The sequence below is a fragment of the Suricata suricatta genome, chromosome 2 (genome assembly GCF_006229205.1).
Source record: "Suricata suricatta isolate VVHF042 chromosome 2, meerkat_22Aug2017_6uvM2_HiC, whole genome shotgun sequence".
NCBI lineage: Eukaryota > Metazoa > Chordata > Mammalia > Carnivora > Herpestidae > Suricata > Suricata suricatta.
The window spans coordinates 62,169,770-62,196,432 of record NC_043701.1 but is presented as its reverse complement, the minus strand read 5'-3'; the positions used below and the strand labels follow the sequence as shown (position 1 = coordinate 62,196,432).

The 26,663-nt window shown below is 47.6% G+C and overlaps 1 protein-coding gene across 3 annotated transcripts in view; it reads left to right on the top strand.

The window, feature by feature from the left end:
• Positions 1-26,663, top strand: part of CDHR3 (cadherin related family member 3) — a 78,006-nt gene that overhangs the window by 40,448 nt on the left and 10,895 nt on the right. For 2 of the 3 annotated variants that reach the window (XM_029956757.1, XM_029956765.1), the window contains exons 9-19: positions 7,097-7,268; positions 8,733-8,835; positions 9,726-9,824; positions 11,648-11,874; positions 13,867-14,038; positions 15,579-15,829; positions 17,709-17,884; positions 20,545-20,558; positions 22,215-22,246; positions 24,457-24,505; positions 25,954-26,109. In XM_029956757.1, coding sequence (XP_029812617.1) covers positions 7,097-7,268; positions 8,733-8,835; positions 9,726-9,824; positions 11,648-11,874; positions 13,867-14,038; positions 15,579-15,829; positions 17,709-17,884; positions 20,545-20,558; positions 22,215-22,246; positions 24,457-24,505; positions 25,954-26,109 — 1,451 coding nt within the window. Of the gene's footprint in view, positions 1-7,096; positions 7,269-8,732; positions 8,836-9,725; positions 9,825-11,647; positions 11,875-13,866; positions 14,039-15,578; positions 15,830-17,708; positions 17,885-20,544; positions 20,559-22,214; positions 22,247-24,456; positions 24,506-25,953; positions 26,490-26,663 lie in introns of those variants that run through there. The other variant, XM_029956751.1, reaches the window with a different exon arrangement.

The following is a 26,663-nucleotide window of genomic DNA, read 5'->3' as shown; positions in this document are numbered from 1 at the left end:
TTAAAACAAAACAAAGCATCTAATTCACCTTACACAACTTAATTGCCTGTAAACAAGAGGCAACCGAAAGGGGGGTGGGGAATGCAGAAACAAGTTATTTTGCACATGTTGACCTATTCTTTGTGTCACAACCTGTTCAGTGTTAGTTAAAAATAAGGTCCCTTGGGGTGCCTGGGTAGCTCCGTTGGTTAAGTGTCTGAGTTCAGCTTAGGTCAGGAACTCATGGTTCATGAGTTCGAGCCCTGTGTTGGGCTCTGTGCTGACAGCTCAGAGCCTGGAGCCTGCTTCGGATTCTGTGTCTCCCTCTCTCTCTGCCCCTCCCCCATTTGCACTTGGTATCTCTCAAAAATAAATAAACAGTACAAAAAATTTTTTAATATAAATAAGGCCCCTTGTGTCTGGTTTAATATGCCTTTTTGAAAGTGCCACTATCTCCCTACTGAATATTTTGTCTAAAAGCCACATCAGTAGTTCCTGGGGTTACTTGCTTCTCTTTGGCTTCTTACTTGCTGGTCTCAGTCTCTCGGGATGATGAAGGTGGCTCCTCATGGGGGCAGGAGGGCACCCCTGCAGTGATGCTGGCATCTGGAGAGTGCCCTGTATCTGGAGCAAGGCTCAGTCGACTCCGAGCAGCCCCCTTCAGATGTCCCCACAGCGGGAGTCCCCCTCTGAGCTCATCTTCGGCAGGTTTTGCAAGGCCACTTTTAAAGCTCCAGGTGACTGTGGACACAGGTCCAATCCATAATGCGGCCATGCAAAGGACAAAGGACCCTAGGACAAAGGACAAAGGACAAAGATTGTTCAGGGTCAGCAATAGAGATAAAATAAATTCCTTTATTATGGGTATAAACGTCTTCCTGTTTTCTCATTTGGCATGCCCGGCATGATGCTAAAAATCAGTGTGGCCTGAAGTCTGGTACCAGAACAATTAAACCCAGTTTTGGACACATCCTACTTGCCCCCTTCACATCCAGCCTCCGCACTCCCCCACCCTGCTCTGTGGGGGGCTGACCTATGTGGTTAGTGCTTAGCCCCCTGGCTTGCAGTTTCTGGTTGGCCAATGAGAGGCCCTGGAATGAGAGACAGTAAAGTTGGGGTATTTATCCATCTGGATCCATGCCTGTCAGCTGGAGAAGTCCCCCACCTCCTGAAATCCCCAGATTCTATAAGGCAGTCCTCTGCACAGCTATCTGTCTCTGTTCAGGCTTCAGGAACAGCTCCTCCACCAGCTCCTCTGGGCCTAGAGGTGCTAAAGGAGCTCCACTCTTACCAGCCCTGAGATACCTGCCCCGTGCCTCCGGATTTCTGTATACCCCGGGTGCACCGTTGTAATAGTCCCTTTACTAAACCCTCCTAGAATTATCCTAACTTGCCATCTGCTTCCTGCTGAGGCCCCCATCAAGTCAACAATAGCCTTGACCAGGTGATAGGGTTCTATTTCAACCTCAGAGTCTGCTTGATGGGTGGGGATGGTTGCCATGGGTAATTAGGGTTGTGACTTCCACACTATTACACGCAGAAATGGAACCCACCTCTGGTAACTGAGTCTGGGCCTTGGGGATGGAGTAGAGATGCCATGTAGGGTCACTCTTTCTTTGAAAATCGAAATCTATGCTAGCACTCTTGGGTGGCTTCGTGCACCTTTGTGTGTGGGGGGCGGATTTCCTGTCCTCCTGCCCTGCCCTTCTGGGTCCTCCTGCTCTTCTTTGCTCTGCTGCTCTGAGAGGTGTAGGGTGTGGGTTGAGGCATAAGAACTCTGAGCAGCAATGACTGGAGAGGACCGTCCTGTCTCCATCTTCCCTGCCCATTTTCTCCCCTCCCGGTGCACTTCTGCAAGGCGCATACTGTGACTTCCTGCGTTCCAGACTCCCCGGGGCGTGTGGAATGACAGTTTGCAGACTGCATTCTGTATTAGCTGGTAAAACCACAGTGTGAATATCCTAGACTGTCCAGGCAAGCCCATGCAGAGCTCTGCTCTTGAGAATCTTCTCTCCAAATCAGTCCTGAGGGTCAACACCAGGGAGTAACTGGACTAACTGTATTGATTACTGAAAGTAGCTCTAAGCAATGTTCCAGTCCCTCCTCGGGGCTTGTCCAACCTGCCGGCAGTCTGTGAAAGCCAAGATGTGAGGAGGGACCACAAAAGGGCTCCTTCTGCAGTCCCGGAGATGGAAGTCTTTATTCCAAAAGCCCAGCCTCATTTGCAAACTCCAGGGGCCACCTATCCTTACTCCCTCGCCACTCCCACCGTGATAGAGCACCCAGGTGGATCAAACCCCAGCAGAACAGGATGGTGCAGCCACCAGCTCTGACAACACACGTCCCTGAAGATTTATTTCTTCCCCAGGGTTCTTGGCATAATCCCTGCAGGAGACTTTGGGAGAGCAGGTAGAAGAAGAGAATGGGAGGCGTCAGCACGCAGTGGGTCGAAGGCAGGTGGCCCATGCCCAGCTGCTGCCGCCCCCCTGGGTCACACGGTCCCCGCAGGCTCTCTGGCTGGATGGAAATAGCTCTTAGCGCTGAGGCCCCTGCGGCTTTCCCAGGCTGGTGATGAATGAGCCCTGGGCCCGGTGGAGGCATCAAAGGCACCGTGACAGCCCCGCTCTGGGTGTAAATTGTCCTGTGCTTGAAAGCGCTTCGCAAGCTGTTTGTGAGCCAGAGGCAGGGAAGGTCAGCAGACTCAGACTGCGGCTGGGCCAGTCACCTTTGCATGGAGAGGGAACGTGGTCAGATGGCTGGGGGCAAGGGCAGCCGGCCTTTGAGGCAGGGCTTGATGAATGAGGGGGAGCGACTTTCCAAGTCACGTGTTTGGGGGAAGAATGAAAACATAGGAGGCAGCCCTGAGAGGCAGAGTGCATGACGGGGTCTGGCTTCAGACTCCTGGATTCTTTGGATGATGCAACACCTTGGCGTCAATAGAGTTGGAATCGAGGTCCAGATTCCCAAACTGTCTGTGGACCTGGAGAGTCATTGATGGACCTTAACTAAGATTTATTAACACAGAAAATAGAGAAGCATGCCTGCACCAGCTTTTTTGGACCATTCTTTCTTTCTTCACCTGTAAAATGAGGACAAGAATACAAAGCTCTTGAAGATAAGAGAATTAGAGACAGCATTTATTTGCTTGTTTCAGTTTTGGTTTTTGGTTTTTTCAAAAAATGTTAAAAAATTTAAAAAAATTTTTTGTTTAAATTTTTTAAATGTTTTTTAAATTTATTTTTCAGAGACAAGAGAGACACAGTGCAAGCAGGGGAGGGTCAGAGAGAGACAGAGACACAGAATCAGAAGCAGGCTCCAGGCTCTGAGCTAGCTGTCAGCATAGAGCCCAATGCGGGGCTTGAACCCATGAACTGTGAGATCATGACCTGAGATGAAGCCGGATACTTAACCAACTGAGGCACCCAAGCACCCCCTTTTTAAATTTTTTAATGTTAATTTATTTTTGAGAGAAAGAGAGGCAGATTATAAGCGGGGAAGGGGCAGAAAGAGAGGGAGACACAGAATCTGAAATAGGCTCCAGGCTCCAAGCTGTCAGCACAGAGCCTGATGCGGGGCTTGAACTCACGAACTGTGAGATCATGACCTGAGCTGAAGCTGGAAGTTCAACTGACTGATCCACCCAGGTGCCTCTAAAAAACATTTTTTAATGTTTATTTATTTATTTTGAGAAGGAGAGAGCATGAGCAGGGGAGGGGCAGAGAGAATGGGAGACACAAAATTCCAAGCAGCACGGAGCCCTATGTGGGGATGGAACTCACGAACTCCAAGATCATGACCTGAGCTGAAACCAAGAGTTGATGCTTAACCAACTGAGCCATCCAAGGCACTTCTGGGGTTTTATTTATTTATTTATTTATTTATTTATTTATTTATTTTGAGAGAGAGTGAGCAGGAGTGGTATAGGGGAGAAAGAGAGGAAGAGAGAGAGAATCTCAAGCAGGCTCCACACCTAGTGTGAAGCCCAATGCAGGGCTCGATATCACCACTCTGAGATCATGACCTGAGCTGACATCAAGAGTCCAATGCTTAACTGACAGCCCTTCAGGCATCCCTAAAGATAGTGTTTTTAAAGTGCTTGTTATGATACAGTATATAGTTGGTGTTTAATAAGTGATACTTATTCTATGTACTTATGAATAAAACTATGACTTTGTACAGTCAAAAAAGGAATGAAAATATTTGGAGGCCAATTCTGCTGAAACAGAGGTTGTCTTTGCCAAAGAGGCACCTGTCAGAAAAAATACTTTCCAGGAAGCAAGCCCAGTTACCCTCAACAGCCCCAAACTGTCCTTGCTGTCAGATGTTTCTCTTCAGACATTTGTTGAGCCCAGAGCCCACATTAGATGCCATTAAGAGATGATGTGGGGGGTGCCTGAGTGGCTCAAGTCGGTTGAGCATCAGACTTCTGTTCAGGTCTTGACCTCTCAGTTGGTGATTTGAGCTCCACGTCGGGCTCTGTGCTGACCGCTTGGAGCCTGGAGCCTGCTTCAGATTCAGTGTCTCCCTCTCTCTCTGCCCCTCCCCAGCTTGTGCTCTGTCTCTCTCTTTCTCTCAAAAATAAACAAACATTAAAAAAAAAGAGAGATGATGTGGGACGTAGAAGGGAGTATAATTTGGTTGCAGAGAGAGTTGGTAGTGCAGAGGACCAGGGAACTTAACACACGGTAGTGTGGTGTTCTGAGAACAAGACACCGAGCCAGGATTAAATGTGTGAGGCTTTTATGAGGGGGACATGGCTGTGGGGGAAAACAGAGCTAAGAGAGTAGGCTAGGTGAGCCATCCGACCACGATGCAAGTCTGACCTGAGCAAAGGGAAGAGGGAAGGAGGGCAGGTGGAAATGTTCTAGCCTTCTCTGCAAAGTTTGGGCTAGGCCATCAAGGAGTCCCAGGGCCCAAGTCTGCTGCCATAGGACAGGAACAAGCCTGCCTTACGCAGTCACTGGCACGCGGCCTCTCGGCACATGAAACCATGGATTTCAAAGCACAGCAGCCGGGGGCTGTGGTCAGTCATGCTCCTTGGTTGAGGGTCTCCCAGGCACATTCTCTTGGCAGCCACAACTTATTTTTGTAAGAGAGAAATGATTGAGGTAGATAGCAAAAACCAAACCAAACACCAGCCACACATTCCTCTCTGTCTGCACCACGCCCCTTGTGATTCTGCCATTCCTCGCATCAGGAAATGGGTTTCTCTTTCTGCCCCTTGCATCTGGGACTTGACCACGTCTATTACTTTGGCCATGAGAACACTCACAAGTGTGACGCTGCAGGGGCCTAGACTGAGTGTGCGCACTGGGGTTTGCTGTCTTTCGCTCCTTTTGGGAACCTGAGATGTCCAGTGAAGAACCTCGGCTGGTCTCGTGGACGGTTATCGACAGTACGAAGCAGAGACTTGCGGCCCTCACGTACCTGTTCTTTTAAGCCACTAAGGTTTGGGCTGGTTTGTTAGGAAGCAAGAGCTAACTGACATGATTTAGGTCTAATTTATAGATGGAAAAACTGGAACCTGGAGACGGTAAAGTCCCTCAACAAACTGATCACGTTTCCTGGAGGCCTCCCTCGCCAACCCAGGCTGGCTGGGATGGCTGTGAGTTTGTGGGCAGCTTTACTCGTTTGTGCTACCGGAGTCAACTGAGATCGGGACTCCCGAATTCAAGCCTTACAAAACCTCTACTGGGGGGTCCCGGGGGGTGGCTCAGTCAGTTAAGTGTTCCACTTCGGCTCAGGTCATGATTTCAAGGTTAGTGAGTTCGAGCCCTGCATCAGGCTGTCTGCAGAGTCTGCTTCGGGTCATCTGTCTCCCCCTAACCCCTACCCATTTTCTTGCTTTCTCTCTGTCTCTCTCAAATAAATAAATAAAAACTTTAATTAAAAAAACAATAACACCTCTATCGGGTGAATGATACTAAGGTGTTAGGAGATGCTTTTATGATATCAGAGGCATTAGAACACAGGTGAGGGAATTCTGATTTTCAATCGTGGGAGGCGAGGTGTGCAGGGGTCCAGGGATTTTCTCTAACCAGGTCATAAACCCCTGGCAGCCAGGGCAGAATTCTATTCCTCTAATCTTCTTCCTCACAGCTGTGCTGGTCTCCTGGGTCAACATTCACCCATCCAACAAACATTAGTGAGCATGCCAAAAACAGAGCAGACAAAAGTCTCTGTCCTCATGGAGCTTACTTTCTAGGAAGGGAAAGAGGAGATAAACAGGATAAATAAGTAAAACCATGTAGTATGTTGGAAAATGGTCATGCTAAGGATGAAAAATGAAGGGAAGAACAGGAGAGGGAGCAAGAGCCGGGACTGGCTGACATTTGAGAGAGGGTCACCAGGGGGGCCTTTTGAGAAGGTGACACTGATAGGAGACTAAAGAATGTGCGCATCCACGCCATTGGACATATGGGAAGGGCATCATGAAGTTAGTGGGGTAGCCTGAGGCTAGAGCCTGGGGGGAGTCTGAGGCCCAGGAGGCCCGAGGTGGGAGCAAACAAGGGACCTTTGAGCTGATGAGCTCAGATGGGTAAGGCAAAGCAAGGGCGCACATCATGAAGAGCCCCCTAGATCAAAGTGAGGGCTTGGAGTGCAATGAGAGGCCATTGGGGATTTAGGAGCAGGGGAGTGGTGTGCCCTGATGACACTTTAAGAGGATCCCTCTGGCTGCTGTGTTAAGAATAGTCTGAGGGGCGCCTGGGTGGCTCAGTCAGTTGAGCGGTCGGCTTCAGCTCCAGTCATGATCTCAAGGTCGTGGGTTGGAGCCTCGAGTTGGGCTCTGTGCTGACAGCTAGCTCAGAGCCTGGAGCTTGCTTCAGATTCTGTGTCTCCCTCTCTCTCTGACCCTCCCCTGCTTGCGCTGTCTCTCTCTCTCTCTCTCTCTCTCAAAAATAAATAAAAGACATAAAAAAAATTAAAAAAAAAAAGAATAGTCTGAAAGGAGGGAAGGGCAGAGCAGGGAACCCATTCTTTAGGCAGTAACTGCAGTAACTGTAGACTAGCTTTGAACGGAAATTAAAGCAGAGGTGTCTAGCCCAGGGCCTCTGTCAGGAGCAACGCTCAATCACCATTTGTTGGGGGAAAATATTGAATCGTGTCTCTTCACCAGCATTATGGTGCCTGAAAGAGCAGCCAAAGGGACGTCGCTTCTGGACCTGAACAAGTTCTGCTCTGATGATGACAGCAAAGCACCAAACAACCAATTCAACTTCAGTACGCCATCTGGAGTGGGGGGTAGCGGCAGATTTTCACAGGATCCAGCCGGCTCTGGGAAAATTGTGGTCAGTTCATGGTCATTGCATCATTGAAAGGGCATTGGGGGAGCTGGTGTGACATGCATAGTGCTTTTGCTGCCCCATAGAGAGCAATTTCCAAGGTAACTCCCTCTCGAAGCGACGGTAACTGGTAACTGACAAACTTAATAGTGACTCTGTTTTCCCCATTTGCTCTTTATTTTACTCAAGTTCCAGGAATCATTTGTTATGCATAGTTGTGCCTGGGGTGCTAAGGACTAGATTCATCTCAATTCGGCATGCCTGTTCAGTGTGGCGCCTACAGTCACCTTAGAACCCTCTGGGCTCACGCACTTTGGTTTACTTGAGTGCCCATCTCAGGTCCAGAGAGGTATGAGGGGAGAGAAAGTCAGTCCAGGGCCCTGAGTGTGTCTTGCTAAATTCAGCATTGTGGAACCATGGGACACCCGACAGAGAGTGAGGAAACGGGAGCGTGTAGGTGCCCCACTCCACAAGACTGACGGCCATAAGAGGCGGGTCTCAATGAGGCTGTGCGAGACCTTTACCTACAGGGCTGGAGAGTGATGGGGAAGGAGGAGAGGAAGGTGGAAGGCAGAAGAAGGTCGGGGCATGGTCTGGCTGTAGGGGGAGGTCTTTGCATCAGAGAAAGAGCCTCAGGGAGGAGATAGGCAGCCCCCTAGGCAGCCTGTCTCCACCTCTCATGCCAAGCCGTCCTTCCACCCCCAAGAAAGCCTTACCAATTTTATGCACATGTGTCAACTAAAAAACAATTTCTATTTTTATCTGCTTAAGAAATTAATACATTTTCACTGGAGATGTAGAAAACACTAACAGCATTACGATTTAGTGATAACCATTATTAACATTTTGATATATTACCCTCATGCCTTCTTCCCCAGGCATAGATTTTATGTATATGCCATAAAATTTTTATTTATTTATTTATTTATTTATTTATTTATTTACTTTGAGAGAGAAAGAGGGCACACACAAGCAGGGAAGGGGCAGAGAGAGAGAGTGAAAGAGAAAATCTCAAGCAGGCTCCACATTGCCAGCACAGAGCCCGATGCGGAGCTTGAACCCACCAATCGTGAGATCATGACCTGAGCCGAAATCAAGAGTCGGATGCTTATCTGACTGAGCCACCCAAGCCCCCCATAGATATTTTAAACGACGGAAATATTCCCGCACATTGGATACTATATTGTGTTTCTCTTCAACTAACCTGAGATCGTGAGCCCGTGCCTTTGGGCAGTAATACTTGACAAAAGTCTTTAAACATAGATTCTCTCTCCTGGTAAATTCTTCTGAATCAGTTCTCTAGTAGTGAGCAAAAGTGTGGATATAACTCATTAACGCTCCTCTAATAGGCAACATGCTTTCCAGAAAGGTTTTACATATCCACTAACAGTATCTGAAAATGTCTTCTCTGTCAGTTGAATTAAAAGGCTTGTTTGTTCTGCCTAATGTGATATCTCTGTTTTAATCTAGTTGACTGGTGACCTAGATTATGAAAACACAAGCAATCTAGCAGCCGGCAATACGTACGCTATGATAATCCAGGTGCAGGATGTTGCCCCTCCTTACCACAAAAGCAAGTATCCTTTTTATTTATTCATGATGCTTTAGTTCATGTAGCAGCAACTAAACTGTGCTAGGCAGTACTGGATATTGGACTAGGCATTTGTGTTCAAAAGGAGATTTCAGAAATCCAAACCCTTGGGAATCAGCCCAGCCTCCTCCTGTCCTTCACCAGGCACGTGTCACCAGTCTCACAGGCTTTTTCTCCTTCCCCACCCCCACCCACTGGCAGTGCTGGAATGCAGAACCTCCCTTCTTTCTTGGCTCAATTATAATACCAAGAGTCTTTTAAGGATCTTTCTGTCTGGCTTTTGTCTTGCCCCTTTCCAGTGTACCCTCCACATTCTGACAGTGATTTTCAGGAAATGCAAATACCATTGTATCACATCTTCGCTGAAAGCCCTCCAAGTGTCTCCCGGTAGCTGTCAGGTTCAAATTCAGTCTCTGGCTTGGCACACAGGGACTTTCATCCCTGGCTCCTGCCTTACTCTCTGGTTTCAGCTCTGGTTGCCCACCCCTACTCTCCCCTTTTTCCAACGAGGCCGCCAGCTTGCAGTTTTCCTAAGAAAGTCATGCAGGTGTATACCTCAGTATCCATGCACACACCCAGAACACCCCCCACTCACCCCCACTTCACCCTGGCCCTGTTTGTGTAACTCTAAATATCCCTGGGAGCCAGCTTGCCCTTCCTCTGGCATCCATAGAGACCCGTACGTGTATTTAGCAAAGGGCAACTGCCCTATGCATTGTGAAGGTGAGACCCACCAGGTCCCATTTGCCTTGTATCCCCTTTATTTTGCTCAGAGCTTGGTTCATAGCAGGTGCTTTAAACACGGTGAATAAGCAAAGGAGTGAGAATGGGTATTACAATTAAACATTTTTTTTTCCTGTCTCTACTTTTAGATAACATCTACATTTACATCCTCACAAAGCCAGAAAATGAGTTTTCTCTTGTCTTTGATAGGCCGTCCTATATATTCAATGTGTCAGAATTAAGGCCAGGTAAGTAGCAGACAAGACCCCAGACCCCAGTGCTTTGGACAGACTCTTCCATCCCGATCAGCACTTAGCGGAGAAGCTCCCTCCAGCCCAGGGGCCCTGGGTGGTGTTGTGCACGGCAACTCACAGCTCATTCCTGTTTATTGCAGCTCTTATTTCTTTTTAAATTGTCCTCACTGCTGAGGAGTCCTTTAGGTGAAACCTAGATTTTGAAAACTATTGTTTAAACTGCATTTCTCCAAACCCCTGATTGCTTCCTTGTCTGCGTGCCTGATTCTGCTCATCTTCCCTTTTTGTAGCTTAAATTTTCCTTTGGTTTCCACTGTGATTTTTATCCAGCTCGCTCAGAGAATAGAAATTTTAAAATAGAGAAAACATTTCCCATTGGTAGGTTTCCTTCATTTAAAAGCAAAATAAAGGGGCGCCTGAATGGCTCAGTGGCTTAAGCATCCGGCTTCGGCTCAGGTAGTGATCTCATGGTCCATGGATTCCAGCCCCGCGTTGGGCAGGGGGCGCTAGCAGACAGCTAGCTTGGAGCCTGGAGCCTGCTTCAGATTCTGTGTCTCCCTCTCTCTCTGACCCTTCCCTGCTCGCACTGTCTCTCTCTGTCTCTCAAAAATAAGTAAAAAACATAAAAAAACTTTTTTAAGCAAAATAAAGACATTTTCTCTCCCGTAATAGGAATCCCTTTTTTTTGCTTTTTGTTGACACCTTGATTTCCTTTTTTTTTTTTTTTTTAAGAAAAACCTACTTTTATAAAAGTTTATTTAATCGGTTTGAGAGAAAGAATCCCAAATGCCCGCAGAGCCCATCTTGGGCTCTAACTCATGAACTGTGAGATCAGGACCTGAACCAAAACCAAGCGTCGGATGCTCAACCAACTGAGCCACCCAGGCGCCCCTCCTGACATAAAATTTTAAACAAAGCACAAAAAGAGGGTCTGAAGAAAAACCTTTTAATTCCTTATACCATATCTAGTGACTAACAAATGCAGTAGTGATATGAATTCTTACGAATTCACAGATCTTATTACAATTATCGATCACCTACTTTGGATCAAGCACTTAGCATCAGCCCTTGAGGAGTGCAATATATGAGGAAGATCTACAAAACAAGCAAGTCGGAACTCCACCAGTCCCACCAACAAGCATTGTAAAATAAGCAAAATGGAACAGTATTTACAATTCCCTACTCCAATCAGCATCAGTTGCTGAACCTTTTAAAAATGGTTTCTTTTTGGGGGTCGTGGGTGGTTCGATTGAGCATTTGACTTCGGCTCAGATCATGATCTCAAGGCTCTTGAGTTCAAGCCCTAATGAGGCTTTGTGCTGACAGCTCCTCTCTCTCTACCCCTCTCCCATAGTCTCTCTCTCTCTCTCTCTCTTTCTTGCTCTCAAAAAATAAAAAAACATTAAAAAATAAAAACTGTTTATTTTTCATCTTGTTTATAAGAGCAATTCATGCTCGTTAAAATTTGAAAGATGCAGAAGACATTTAGGCAGCATGACTGCAAAGTGAGAACATGTGAAGATGTTCTTTGCAGTGTTGTTTATGATCGCATCATAACTGGTGTGCTTGGAGTTTACATGAAAGCTTGAATTGTCTTTTACACCTTACTCTACTGCTTGGATCATAGGGCCAGTAACCCAGTGGGTGCTCATTAGCGTGATTTTATTTTAATAGAATGGAAGACATAAAAAATACAGAGTTTGAACAGCAAAGAGACCTCCAAAAGTCTTTCTGCCCATGGCAGTGAGAATGTGTGCTCCTGGAGGCTCTCTCTACCCTCCAAAGCAGGACTAATCTCAGGTGCCTTATTCTTCTAGCACGAACCCGGGTTGGACAAGTGCGTGCCACTGATAAGGACTTCCCCCCGAGCCGCGTCGTGTACTCCATCTCCTCCGGAGGGGCCAGCCTCCAGTCCCCAAACATGTTTTGGATCAATCCCCAGACGGGAGAACTCCAGCTGGTGACTAAAGCCGACTATGAAACAACCCCTGTCTATATTCTCAGAATCCAGGCCACCAACAGTGAGGACACAAGCTCAGTCACAGTGAGTGAGGCTGTTGGTGTGTTCATGCCAGCCCAACTGGTTGACATGGGCTCTCTCCTTCTGTATCTGCAGCAGTGAGGAATCTTAATGGAGCCCATCTGGCAGCTGTAACGGGAAGTGATAAGTGGTTTCCAGGACAGCACATGTGGACACACCTCACAGAGCCGGGGAAATAAAGACTGGCATCCGTAGGCCCAAGGTTGTGGATGACTGGGAGGTCACCAAGATTGATGAGCGCTGTGTGGGCAATCTTCCTCCCAATGCTCTCTAAATCTCTCGTCACTTTTGCAGTGGGCGTGGGCTAGCAGTGGGATGCATACTTCCAGAAGGGGAGTGTGGTTCTGTAGCCATGCGTTCCCCCTCCCCAGTAGTTTTGTCATGTTCCTACCCTACCCACATCACATCAGATAGGGTAGACCTTAAAATAACGTGGCTTGACCCAGGGCCGTGCTGCATCTCAACTTCTGGCATTGAGCATCTGGATAAATGCAGATAATGAGTCAGCGGGTCTGAGTGGGCCTCAGAATCTGCATTTCTAACACTCTTCCAGGTGATGCTGATGTAGCTGGTCCATAGCTGCCCTTCAAGTAGCTAGGGTTTAACAGGTCTGTGCCGTCTGTTGTTCAAATTATCCGAAGGTAATATGACGGCCAGGAAGACACAACTATTTTTTTGTCTTTCCCATTAGTAAAGTGAGGAAGCATAAGGCAACATGGACTCATAGCTAATGGCAGGCAGGGATGCAGGGACGACTGGTTCAGTCAGGAGATGGAGTTCATTTCTCAACTTTGATCCCAAGTTTCCAAGGGGGTCTGAGCAATGCTTATCTTTGTGTCCCAATTTTTCTCTCTCTTAAATGGAGAGCCACCTGACAACCCATCGCCTGAATAGTCCAGTCCCTCTGATGAGTGGCTTTGAATTAACAGGACACGTTTTTAATGATGTGTGAGGCTCAGCATTGCTAGCTGAGCAAAAGACGGGCTAAGTTGAAGATAATTGTAGTGTTTGTTAGGCTGGATTTTTGAGAAAAATGAATGGACTCCACTTTGGGAGCTAACTAGAGTGAACATTTCAATTTATTCCCAGGCTCAGAAGTAGCTGAAATCCCCAAATTTCAAAGGTAGAATGAATACGACTCAAAATTCATAAGCCTTTAAAAAGGGTGATGATCACATAAGTCCCTTTCAGCGCTGACGTTCTGTGATTCTGTGCTGGCAGGCGTCCCAGGCCATATTCCAATTCACCAAGCATAAAAGAAAACGATGAAGGGGAATAGGCTGGCTCCTGCCTGTGACGGGTTACGGCCACAGGCTTTGTGTGAGGCTAACAGCCCAGGTTACAGATGAGACCCTGGCTTCGCCGGGTCAGCTCCTTCTATCCCAATGGTCCTCAACCCTGGCTGCATATTAGAATCAGCTGGAGAACATTTAAAAAAGTACCTGGGCCCCATCCTCCAGAGAGTGCAATTCATTTGGTCTGGAGAGGACCTATGAAAGTGGAGCCAGGGCTGAGAATCATTGTTCTATCATTCAAAGTTAAAGACAGAACTTCCCATTCACAAGGGTGATGGGCAGGGAAGTATAGAGTATCACCATAAATTCACAATTATGACTGGGAAAACCACTCAGCATCATCCAGGGATGAGCCCACATGTCTAGATGCATTTGTTGGAGGGGGAGTATGTGAATATATATGTATTATGCACATGAGCACATGTACACCCACAAGCAAAAGTTAATAACACAGAACTTAGAGTAGGACAGACCTGAGTTCAAATTGCCTGAACTGCGCCACTCACCAAACTGAAAGGTCCTGTACCTTATCTATCTAAGCCTCAGTTTCCTCATCTGTAGAATGGGAATCACCATATTGTCTATCTTAGGTGAGGTTCAATGAGCTGGTTCACCAAAAGCACATAGCCCAGTGCCTGGCACACAGAAAATTCTCAGCAAGTTGTAGCTGTTAATCACGGTTGCCTTCTTGCTGTTCTAGGTAACTGTGAATGTCCTTGAAGAAAATGATGAAAAGCCAATTTGTACCCCAAACTCTTACTTCCTGGCCATCCCAGTGGATTTGAGAGTTGGCACAAACATTCAGAATTTCAAGCTGACGTGTATCGACCTTGATTCCAGCCCTAGGTCTTTTCGTTACTCCATTGGCTCAGGTACGCCGTCTCCAAGGATCCTGGTGTTGGGGGCCTTAGCAGCTGTTGAAAGAGAAGGGGTTCTGTGCTCACGCATGGATTTGGGTCCAGCATATGTGCGTGGCGGGAGTATTTTGAATGAGGGAAGCAGGGATGAGGAGTGTCAGGGTCCTCTGCCTCCCAGTCCTCACTCAGGCTACCCTATCTCCCCTAACTCTGCCCAGGCTCGCATCTGTGGTTGCCCAAAGGCCAAGGAAAAGTGAACCCCATTGATGGCACCCCCACCCTCTACAATTCCCAGCCCATCATGATTCATGAATCATAGTAATGTAGTTAAAAAATAATTTTTTTTGGTCCATCTCCTCAACCACTACTTTTCCTCCAAGCTAGTAGTGGGGGCAGGGAATCCAGTCCTCGCTCCAGATAATAATAGATTAAATAGATTAAATGCATTTTGAAACGTGTCCTCAGGAATTCTCTTCTATTCCATTCATTTTCTCTCTTTAAAAATATACCACTGTGGAGGTGGGGGAAGAGCACCCCTCAATGGAAATTAGACCAAAATAGCTCATCTAATGAAGTGCTGGGGCCAGAGATTTAAACCCAAACAGGCAGAGCAATTCCACATGAGAGACCAAAAATCCATCTCGGCTGCTGGCTGAGCCCTGGCAGAGCAGGAACTCGAACAGTAGGAAGCCTCTCGAGCAGGCAGTGTCACAAAACCCAGGGGCAGAGACTGCCTCGAGACGGCAGTTGCCGAAGATGGAAATAATCCATACTGAGAACCCTCAGGCCTTGATGGAGCTCTTTGCTGCTAAGGGAGTAAAAACGGCATCATCTCCTGCTCCATTTACTGGTTTTCAGTCGGTAATGAGTCTGGAGCCACCAAAGGAATGAGCAAGGACTGCGTGGGTGGCAGCCTTTCTACCCTGGGCCCTCTAAGCTGTGAGCCTTGAGCCCCAGCCCAGCTCTGGGGGAGGTGGGTGTGCGGTGGATTCAGTTGGGGTGGTGGGGTAGGACCGCAACCCGTGCCAAGCCAGGAGGTACCTTCCTTTGGGGGATCCAGGGACATCTGCCACTAGTATTGCCAGCCATGTTCCACGAAAGGCAATGGTGTGAACTTGGCCTGTGGCTGGATACTTGGCCTCCTCTCACCTCTTGCCGCCCACCCGTTGGTCTGAGTGTGAGTTACACATTATTACCAAATAAACGCTGATGTGAGAATTGGCTAGAGAGGCTGCCCCAGGAATGTTAAATCTCTGCCCAATGCGTAAAAAAATGGCAGCCATTCTCCTGGAACAGGTGTGGTGCCGTTCTGTTCTACTTTGTTCCTGTTGCAGCCACACTGTTTGTGGGCCAGACTTTCCCTGTACCTGTGAGGTCTCTGGTGTGGTTAAGGCCCATGTCCTATCACTGACCTGGCTCTGGTGCATCAGAAACACAGTCTATACCTGAGGTGTGCGTGTTTGAGGAAAGATGGAATACACCGTTCTAAGACACCTTGTTTTGCTCACTCCCTTTTCTTTCTTTTCCCCAAATCCTTGTATCACATCTCTTTTAGGCAATGTCAACAGTCACTTCACTTTCTCTCCCAGTGCTGGGTCCAATGTGACAAGCCTGCTCCTTGCAACACGCTTTGACTATGCCAGTGGGCTTGACAAGATCTGGGACTACAAACTACTTGTCTACATAACTGATGACAACTTGCTGTCTGGCAGGAAGAAAGCTAAGGCTCACATTGAAACAGGGACAGTGACGCTGAGTATTAGCGTCATTCCTGATCCAACCACAATTGCCACCACAACCACCAAGGTAAGGGCTTTGGAACCTGGACTCCTTATATACATCCCCTTGTGATTTACCTTGATGGAGCCTCATGACCCAGAAATATGGGAGGGGCTGAAAAGGGTTGAGGTGTTGGGATGTTGCCAGGAATGCCAACTATGGGCTGGACTGGAACCGTCACTGGGTGGTAGACAAAAGATCTGAGTGAGACCTTGGACTTGTAGAACCATTCACTTTTCCTATGTTGGGAAAGAAGAATGTGCATTTATGTGCTGGTTTGTAACAGACTAGGTACTGACCACCTATGGTGCTTGTGACACAGGAGGCAATTTTCAAGCACCTGCGGCCAGCAGCTCCCTTCACAACCCCTTCTGCACTTGCTCTTAAGAGCCATTGCAAGTCAGGTCCATAGAGGCAGGTAGCTGCCAGGTATATTCTTCTCCACTTCTTTTGAGGAGTCCCTGTGTGTCAATCTGTACCCTACTCCCCACCTCTACTCTAAAAGAAGTCATTGGTTCAATCTATAAATATCGATTGAATCTCTATAATATGCCAAGAGCTTTGATGAACAAGCCAAACATGATTTCTGTAGTCATGGAGCTTATAATATAGGTCAGTGGTCCCCAGACCGTCAGCAACAGCATCACCTAAAAGCCTGTTAGAAAGGCCAATTCTTAGGCCTACCCCAGAATATTGAAGTGGAGTTAGACCTCACCTAATGTAATCATCACCATAGCCTCTAGGGAAAGATGTTGGACCGTGGAGTCCCCAACCATATCCCCAGAGCTACTGGATCAGACGCTCTGGGAGTGGAGCCCAGTAATCTGTGTTTTTAATAAGCCTCCAAGGGGATTCTGATGTGCACTAACCTTTGAGAGCCACCGATCTAGAGAGGGAGACAGATTACAAGCAGGTATCAAAATGAATACATTAAGTACAGATTACAGTAGATGGTAGCAAGAAATAAGCAGGTGCCATCATCAGACCAGGGTGGTAAAGGAAGGGAGAGGTGTAGAATCTGACAATAAGATTATCTCCCCTCCTCCTTGGAAGGACTGGCTTATATTTGTGCTGATTCTTTTGTCTCCTTCTCTCCTGCTCCTAGTGCAGCTGTGCCCACACTTGTAGTATCCCAGAGGAAAAGTATTTAGAACCTCAGACAGCTACCTGGGACAGGTGGTCAAATTCTGCTTGTCTGAGCCCTATCACGAGCTGGTCAATCTCCATCTCCCATGTGCTGGAGCCAACCTTTCCTCAACGGATGGAGGCATAAGATAATCTTAAGGGTTTTTGGCTGTGGTAGGGGCCAGTGATTCCCCTGAGTAAGGAGTTTCCACCTTTCTGGGACTTACAACCTGACCCAATGGTGACATCTCCAGCCCCGAAATCTCTGTAACTTGTTTGTTATCTGTCTCCCTCTCTAGGAAGCCAGTGCCAAATTTGAGGTTTCACTGTAATGTCAGCCCCTTCATCTGGCAGTGCAGTGTGTAGTGAGTGAGCACTGAAGAGCCTACAAAGTGTTAAAAAGAACAGCTTTTGTGGTACATGCCTTCCCAGTGAGAGACAATGGCTGTATCAGCTCTGGGGTTATGCCATGATTTGGCAGGGAAAAAAGCCAATGGGATCTTTAGCACTTGGGAAAGACGGGAAAGAGAATAAAAACAGGCCTGGAGTTGCATTTCAGTTTTCTAAATTTCCTGGGGTTTGATCTCATGGGTGCTTGGAAAGACTATAAATAAAGTAATGGGTTGGTGCTGCAAAGAAGTCTGAGCACACGGATGCGCGGTGTAGAGAGCAGGAGCAGACGGCAGAATCAACACTCAACACGAGGCAGTAGTGATGTCAAAAATGTCTCCTGAAAGCAGCCTCAGCTCACCCTCCTCTCTCTCTGTCATTCAAACCCCAGATCATCCGCCAGGTCCTGAGAGAAAACGTCTATTCTCCATCAGCATGGTATGTGCCTTTTGTTATCACTCTGGGCTCCATACTGCTTCTGGGCCTCCTGGTGTCCCTGTTCGTCCTGTTGGCCAAAGCCATCCACAGACACTGTCCCTGCAAGACTGGGAAGCACAAGAAACCTGCGTAAGTTGCCACTGGGCTGGGCCCTTTCCACCACTTCCTTTAGGATAGTGTCTCCAGGGCTGTTGGGAGGGGGAAAGGTAGGAATTAGGCTTTCTCCATGGGGCAGAGAGGGCATGTAGGCATGAAGGAAGGCAAAGTGGAGGGGGGAGGGAGTTCCAGACCCCCCCCTCAGTCCCAGTACCTTCTTCATCACCTGGGAGACCAGGCTGCTTTAGTTTTCCTGGGCACCTGCTCTGTCCTTGAGGCAATCTCAATGAAATTGGGGCTTCAACCTCTTGGTGGATAAAAGCTTCAGAAAAAAAAAACTCTGGTTGTGAGTAGTGAAGAATATGCTGTGCTGTTATTTGTAGAATATTGAAAGGATGGGATAGAATTAGAGGAAGCACAGAAAACTGATAAGGGAATTAAGCTCTTGGCTCCAGTGACTCACTGGGCTTTTGTGTAACTAAATAATCATTGTTCTTCTGCATGTGACCCCAATCTCTCACTCTCAAGGGCTGTCAGCTGAGGCCTGCTTTCCCTGCCCCCTGTTCTCTCCTGCCCCCTCCTGCCCACTAACCTGCCTCTTACTGTGTATGCCACGGAGTGTCTCTTACTGGCTGGCCAGTAAGTGAGACATCAGAGAGAGCTCTCCATTGTTCCGAGCTTCTCCAGATCCAGTTTCTTGAGTCTCAGAAGCTTGTGCAATGACAGCATGATGGTTCTGAGCCTGGCCTTTGGAGAGAGACAAGCCCTGATTCGGATCTGGGCTTTAGACAAGTGACAGCCTCTGTGAATCTCAATTCTTCATTTGAGGACTAAACAATCAAATGAGCAAAATCAAAGAAAGCACTTAGCACTGTTCCTATACTTAATATAGTATTTTTTAAAAGTCTTGTTGCCTTTGTGTGTGTGTGTGGCTGAGTCCCAGTGAGCTCAGGATTCTAGACTCCAAGTTCAGCTCCAGGCTCAACTGTCTCTGGTGGTTCAGAATCTGAGTTTTGGCAAAAACGAGGGGGTGATAAGATTTCATATACCTTTTAAAGGTATTCTGAAGATTCACTAGTACTGTCAAATCATGTAAAACCTATGGATGAAAAGACTGTACCAAAGTATAAGGCATTAGCCTAAAGATGTGCACTGCATTTTGCCATATTTATTGGGGAAGTTTGTTGCTATTGGCAACCTTGACTTCAAGGTAAGAAATCCTTGAGCATCTGCTGAAATTAAAAGAGGCATTTTTGTTTGGGTTCTACTCACAAATTGATTTGGAAGAAAAAAATAACTCCAGAAGAGTGACCCTTAAGCTTGTAAGGATGATGGTGCTCTGTAATGGGATTTGGGCAGAAGCTTTTAAAGGGAGTCATCCAGTAGACACTGAAACTCTCAGTCAGTTTATGGATAAATGTACCTTGAGCCCAGTTGCCTTAACTTACATTCTAAATGGAAATTGTTTTCAACATGGTTGACGTAAAAAGGAAAAACTACCTAGTAACACAGGCTCAGGCCTGGCCTCTCTGGAAATTCAGTGCACCCTGTGGCTGCCAACATTTATCCAACAGCAAAGAATAAAATTAGAGTCACAGACCCAGCAATAGCACTACTAGGGATTTACCCAAGGGATACAGAAGTGCTGATGCATAAGGACATATGCACCCCAATGTTTATAGCGGCCCTTTCAACAATATCCAATTCATAGAAAGAGCCCAAATGTCCATCCATTGATGAATGGATAAAGAAGATGTGGGTTACATATACAATGGAATTCTACCTGGCAATGAGAAAGAATCAAATCCTGCCATTTGCAGCATCATGGATGGAACTGGAGGGCATTATGCTGAGTGAAATAAGTCAAAGAAAGACAGATATATGTTTTCACTCATATGTGGAACTTGAACAACTAAACAGAAGACCATGGGGGGAGAGAAGGGGAAAAAAATAGTTACAAACAGAGAGGGAGGGAGGCAAATTATAAGAGACCCTTAAATATAGAGAACTAACTAAGGATTGTTGGGGGGGGATGGGGAGGGCGAGTAGGGGAGAGGGGGGAGTGGGTGATGGGGACACTTGTTGGGATAAGCACTGGGTGTTGTATGGAAGCGATAAATCACGGGAATCCACCCCCAAAACCGAGAGCACGCTGTACACACTGTACGTTGGCCAACTTGACAATAAATTATATTTTCAAAAAATTAGAGTCACACAATTATGGGACCCAAGGTTATCATGGGAAGGTGCTCAGCATCCACACCTGGGTCTTCATGTTATAGGAAAAGAGGGTTTAACTGTCAGCCCTTGAGGCTTCCTGCTGTGAGCCAAGCCTTCTGCTCCAGCAGCGGCTGGGGAGAAAAAGGAGGCAGGGAAATTGGCGGGCAGGCTGGTCATGCCCTCGCCTGTGCTGTCAGAGAAAATACATCCCCTGATGCTCTATAAAGCAATAGTTTTTCAAACTTTGATCAAACTCCAGAACCTCTTTAGTCCCCAACCAACGGTGCTGGAGCTGCTCTGTTTGGAGCAGGGATAGGAGCCCGGCCTTCACTGGCCCATACCTGGCCCCTCTTTTAATCAGTCCCTGAATCCCAAGGAAACCCAGTTGCCCAGAGGCCCCAAGTTATCGTGTGTGCACCAGGGCAGATTACTCTTAGGTTAATTCTTGTCCCTCCCTTTTCTTCCCTCTGTAGGGTGAAGAAAGGCGGTACGTACCACACTTTTTCCCTTTGTTTGTCTCTCTTGCTATTGTTGATTTTTGCTTGCTCTGTTGTACTAAATAAAAGGGTTCTAACTTAGCAGAGGATCAAGGTGTAGTTCTGTCTTGGTGGGTTTTCACCCACACCATCTGTGGGTGAGAGGAAACCAAGGTCAGATGCAGCTGGAGAGGGAAGGGCCGGGTGTGTGGTGCTGTTAGTGCATCAGATCGCTCATGGGATTTCATTTTTTAAATGTTTATTTATGTATTTTGAGAAAAGAGAGAGAGAGAAAGAGAGAGAACGAAAGTAGGGGAAGGGCGGAGAGAGAGGAAGAGAGAGAATCCCAAGCAGGTTCTGTGTTGTCCGCTCAAAGCCAAACACAGGGCTCCATCTCATGAACCTTAAGATCATGACCTGAGCCAAAATCAAGAGTCAGATGGTTACCTGACCGAGACACCCAGGCGCCCCTCAGACCTCTCATTTTAGTCCTGCCTGTTCCCTCCTCAGGGTTGTCTCCAATCAGCTGAACTTAAGCACCTAGAGGTCTGTCCCCCCAGCAGGACAGGAGTGAAGAATTCTCTGAGACTTAAACCTAGGCAGCGTCTACGTGCTGCCGCACGCGGATGTGTGGGCCCCTCTTGAGGACAGCCGATGCTCTGTATCGAACAGATGCCTCTTTTCCAAGAACAAACAGCACTTTCTGCTCAGATTGTAATGGGTTTGGTCATTTCCACAAGTTATTTTGGGTCAGGCTTGTTAGAAAGGGGGGGCTGGGTGCAGTCAGGTGGGCAGGAAGAGCTAGGACTTTGGGTGAGTAGAGCAAGGTCCGTCTGCATAACTCCACGCCTAAGGGACGTCAGCACCCAGCCCCGAAAGTTGCTGCCTCAAGGGGCATCCAGGTGATGGGGAGAGACCGGACAGAGAACTGGAAGTGTGTGTGTGTGTGTGTGTGTGTGTGTGTGTCTGTGTTGTTGTTGTTGTTTTAGAGAAAAAGGGATGGGGGGGGAGAATCTTAAGTAGGCTCAATGCAGGGCTTGATGCCACAACCCTGGGATCATGACCTGAGCTGATGTTGGATGCTTAACTGACTGAGCTACCCAGGAGCCCCAGGAAAGTGGGTTTTTTTTTTTTTATAAAAAAGATTGCTTTAATCCCTCAATCCATAGGCAGGTGCCTCTGACAAGCACAAGGCATGTATAAGCAGGGTTCAAAATCTGATTATAATGGTTACTGATCATATCAAATGAAATGATTCTAATGAGATCCTCACAAACTGTCACCACCACCCTAGCTACGTTTTTTAAGGGCATAAGGAATGGATGCAAAGAATCCCCACACTATGAACAAATAATCTTTCTGATCTTTCATTAAAAGGATAATTTCCCAGGTCCAGGAATAGCAATAAGTTGGGAAAAGAGTAAAATATTTTTTAAAAGTCTATGTATTATCCTTGTGGTGTGTGTGTGTGTGTGTGTGTGTGTGTGTGTGTGTGTGTTTCTGAGAAGGTAGAAAGCTGTCAATAAATAGGTCTATAGAGAGCTCCATGTCGTGTCTGCAATACTAAGTTCAAAGCCTGTTTAAGAGAAATCCCATTGTGGAAGTAGAATGTTAAGGCCAACTTAATGTCCAAGAAGCCTCACTGCTGCCTGTTCTCTTCCCTGCAGAAATGAAGAATACACAGAGAGAGGTTTTAGTGGTAAGTGTGCTGGCCAAGGGCACCTGGCTTGGGGGATGTGTGCGGGACAGTCCCACCCCCTCTCAGGGAGACCCTGACACGGCCTCATGGGATTGTTTATCATTCAGCGAGATGCTTGTATTTGGCCACTGGAACAGATTGCTGTGTGGCGAGCTCCTGATAGAATTTGTTCCCTCCACTGAACATGTCTGCTGATATATTTGCAGAAGAACTGGATTTCATAAATATTGAATAGTGGTGTTTATTATCTACACCAGCTCTCCGGGAGACTGAGTTGGGGGAGAAGAGCTTAGAGACCAGAACTGGAGCTTCAGCTTTCCGTGGGATTTCTTTTCTCTTTGCTGCTCCACAATCTTGAGGAAAAGCGATGGAGACAGAGCATTGCTTGGGCCAGGGGCCGGCTCTGTGCACCTGTCAGAATGGTCTTGCAGACGCCCTTGGCCTCTTTAAGCTTTAAATCCCTCATCTATAAAATGGGAGCAAGAACACCTGCCCTGAGATTGCAGGTGGGAAATATTTTGAAAGTTGTTAGAGTCACATAAATGCAAAGTGATATAAGATAGTTGGAGAGTCTCCCCCCCCCTTATCTTCTTGTTTCTCTTTTTTCTTTATTTATTATTTTAAAACATTTTTAGTTTAAAAAATTTTTACTGTGAGAGAGAGAGACAAAGAGTGAGCAGGGGAGGGACAGAGAGAGAGGGAGACACAGAATCTAAAGCAGGCTCCAGGCTCCCAGCTGTCAGCACAGAGCCTGACAAAGGGCTCGAACCCATGAGCTGTGAGACCATGACTTGAGCTGAAGTCAGAAGCTTAACTGACTGAGCCACCCAGGCACCCCTATTTTTAATTTTTTAAGATTTTAAAATTTATTTTGAGAGAGGGAGAGAGAATATACCAATCAGCCTCCACATCAGCAGTGCTGAGCCCAGTGCGGGGCTTGAACCCACAAACTGTGAGATCATGACCTGAGCTGAAATCAAGAGTTGGATGCTTAATTGACTGAGCCACCAAAGTGCCCCCCTCTTTGTTTTAATTTACTGAACCTGATCTTCCCACTGCAAAGTGACAGAACTTGAAGATGACCCCCCCCCCAGTCTCCTTAACCCCCTAATAATAAGATTTTGTTATAATCCAGGACTAATAAATTTGGGGGATGATACGCACAATGAGGAAGACAGCCCAGGGCACCAGAATTTTTGCCTCAGGTCCATCACCTAAGTGCTTATATGCACAGGCCTATCTACAAGTGGGAGAAAGAGCTGATCCCTTATCTCCTCAGCCTCGTTGTCCACGGCAAGCACCCTCAAGTGATGCCACTCAGAGAGCATCTTAGAAATATGTAACATTAAATTAATCAATTAAATAAGTAAGTCCCCATGACCATAAAGTGCAGCTAATAAATTGTTTAAATGGATAAAATCCATATGGTCTCTACTTCCTCTGTTTTTGGAGTCAGGGAGCCATGGGCTAGTGTGTAGATGATGGCCTGTGTGATGGAAACTGGTGCTGGAAAGGCCACAAGACTGCCAACTCAGTCCTCACCAGTGTGCTAAAGAAGGACATTGCCGGAGGGCACTGTGCGAGGGAAGGGGGCGTTTCCATGCAGCCAGAGGTCAGGTCCTGGAGGGAAGCATGGAGAACAGGGGAAGAAAGAGATAAGCAGCACAGGGCCCCGGGAAGGGGGGCCAGGCCCAGGTGCCGAGGCAAGGGGCCGAGGCAAGGGGACGGCAGCCGGAGCCCGCTGCTGGGAACCCATGGGTGCTCTTCTGTGCCAACCTTGCCCGTCTGCCTGACGGATCCAGCACCGGCCAAGTAGATCTCAGCCAGGGTTGTGTGCCATTCTGCTCCACTTTCCATGAAGCTAGCCTATCATTCACTCAGGATGCTTTCCTACCCCCTGAGCTGGGTTGAATGTCCTCCTGCCCTCCCACGTCCCCAGGGTCACACCCATATTCCCACTAGTGACCTTATCACTCTATATCGTCCACCTGCTGTCAAGGGCACCCACTAATTGGAAGCATTGTGCAGGCAGTAACCACACTTGTTGTGTTCACTGCTGTGTCCTCAACATTTAGCACAGCGCCTATCATATCATATCATATCATAAGCACAAGACCCTGGGTAAGGAACTTGGGCTGTGAGGATGAGTGGCCTGGCCATGGGGGAGGAGTGTAGGGTTGTGCTTGAAGCTGTCTCTTTCTTCTTCTTAGGAAACAATCCAGATGAATTCTGTCTTTGATGGAGAAGCCATTGACCCAGGTAATTAATTGGCAATGCCATCCAAAAGGTGTCTTTCATATTCCAGGTTGGTGGAGTCATGAGGACCCCATCCAATTTCCTGCCCTCAACTCATTCGGTCCATCCACTGGTTATGTGGCCTGACCCTTCCTGCCACACAGTGTGAGATGTCCTCTGGGCAGAGCTGGCTGGCAGGTGCTCAAGCACGCGACCATGTGTGAGGCCTCAGAGAGTTTCCACTTAACGCCTCCCTTCCCAAATCACAAACCAATTCAGGGCATCGGTGAATCCTGCCTGCTCTTTGGAGCTCAACCTCCTCCCTCAGTCCTTTCTGAATGCTCCTAACACCATCCTATTGGTAGCAAGAGATACGGAGAAATGGCAGGCTTGGCTCCTTTTTCCCCCCTAGATCAGGGCCAAGAATCTCTTCTTGGTCGGCAAGATGAACATAAGGTAGCGCTGGCCTCCAGAGCTCCCATCACCCCCATGAAATCAGCTCCAAATTTAGCTCCTTTACACACATCCCTCCACTTACAAAGGCTCAATTATAGATGTGAATAAAGGGAAGGAAACCAAACTCAGGAGGCAAGCATGTTGGCTCCCTGCCACCCTCACATGCAAGCGGCTCAGTCCTTCTCGGAAGGATGGCTCCTCTCCAGGAGAGGCTGCTGCTGCTGCTGGAATTAAATTTCCCTCTATTATTAGGTACTTGTTACCATAATGTGCCCACATTAGCATAAGTGCTGGTGGGCTCCTCCGACGAGAGGCCACTCATGCAGCAGGGAAATGGCAAGAGCCTGGAATCGCCTGAAACTCCAGCTTCTGGGGCGAAAGCCAGGGAGGACCAAGGCTCTTACCTACATTCGTGAGTTGAGAGAAGGGGAAAAAAAAAAACGGGGAGAAATGCACCAACTGAACTAATGTGAATAAACACACCAATTAATGTTTGCCACTCTGACACAATAAAAATGGCTCCCTTGCCCCGTCTCACCAGAGGCCAGACTCAGTGTTGGTGTCTACACATCTCTGCTAACGTAACCTAACTGAAAAGTCCTTTTCTCCTCACGTAGGAACTTCCTTTTTGTATCTGGGATTCCAGGGACTCTAAAAGCAAGCGCTTCAGAACATAATGGGTAACCCCATTCAAAACCGAACCGAATGTATCCATAACTGACACAGAATTCAAGATTTATGTGGCTTTCTAGTCTCGGACCAGAGAGCCTGTCCTGAGCCTCGCCATCCAGGAAGGCATGATATTTGCTACCTGTAGAGTCAGAGCCCTGCTGCTCGTGGAAAGGGTGGGTTGGTAAAGATTGTGCCATTCTCGAGCCTGCTTCCCATCTCCATGATTCGCACCTCCTAGTGCCTTTCGTCTTTCCCTCCAGGGAAGAACTGAGCGGGCTGGAAATAGGGGTGGAGAGCATTTGAACTCCCTCATTTATACGGCGGTTGTATATTTTTTCCCCTAGTTACTGGGGCAGTGTATGAATTCAACTCAAAAACTGGAGCCAGAAAGTGGAAATATTCATCACTCCAAATGCCAAGATGGCAAGAGCCCAGCCCCCACGGAGCTGCTCCGAGTAGATCTGTCGCTGGAGAAGGGGCCAGACCAGCCGGGAGCACTGGTGAGCAAGATGGGTTGAGCTGCAAAGCCCAGGCTGAGGATGCAAGCCCTGGTTCCAGAAACCAGGACGGCAAGCCTGGCACCCCAAAGAGCAGAAACACAGCCTTCATGAGCAGGGCTTCCCCCCAACTGCAGCCAGGAAAGTAATAGGTACCTGGTTGCGGGCCCCACAGTGCAGCTCAGTGAACGGGCCTTGATTGCCCTGGGATGCTGCTTCACCCTAAATTCCAGGAGGGCAGGTGTGGGAGTGCCTTAGGGGTGAAAACACAGTCTGAAGGGACTGGAAGATCCAGGGTCTCAAATGGAATGTTTAAAACAGACAGGGGTGGGGTGCCTGGACGGCTCAGTCCGTTAAGCATCCGATTTAGGCTCAGGTCATGATCTCATGGTTGGTGAGTCTGAGCCCTGCACTGAGCTCTGTGCTGACAACTCGGAGCCTGGAGCCTGCTTCTGGATCTGTGCCTCCCTCTTTCTGTGCCCCTCCCCCCACTCACACTCTCTCTCTCTCTCTCTCTCTCTCTCTCTCAAAAATAAATAAACATTAAAAAATTTTTT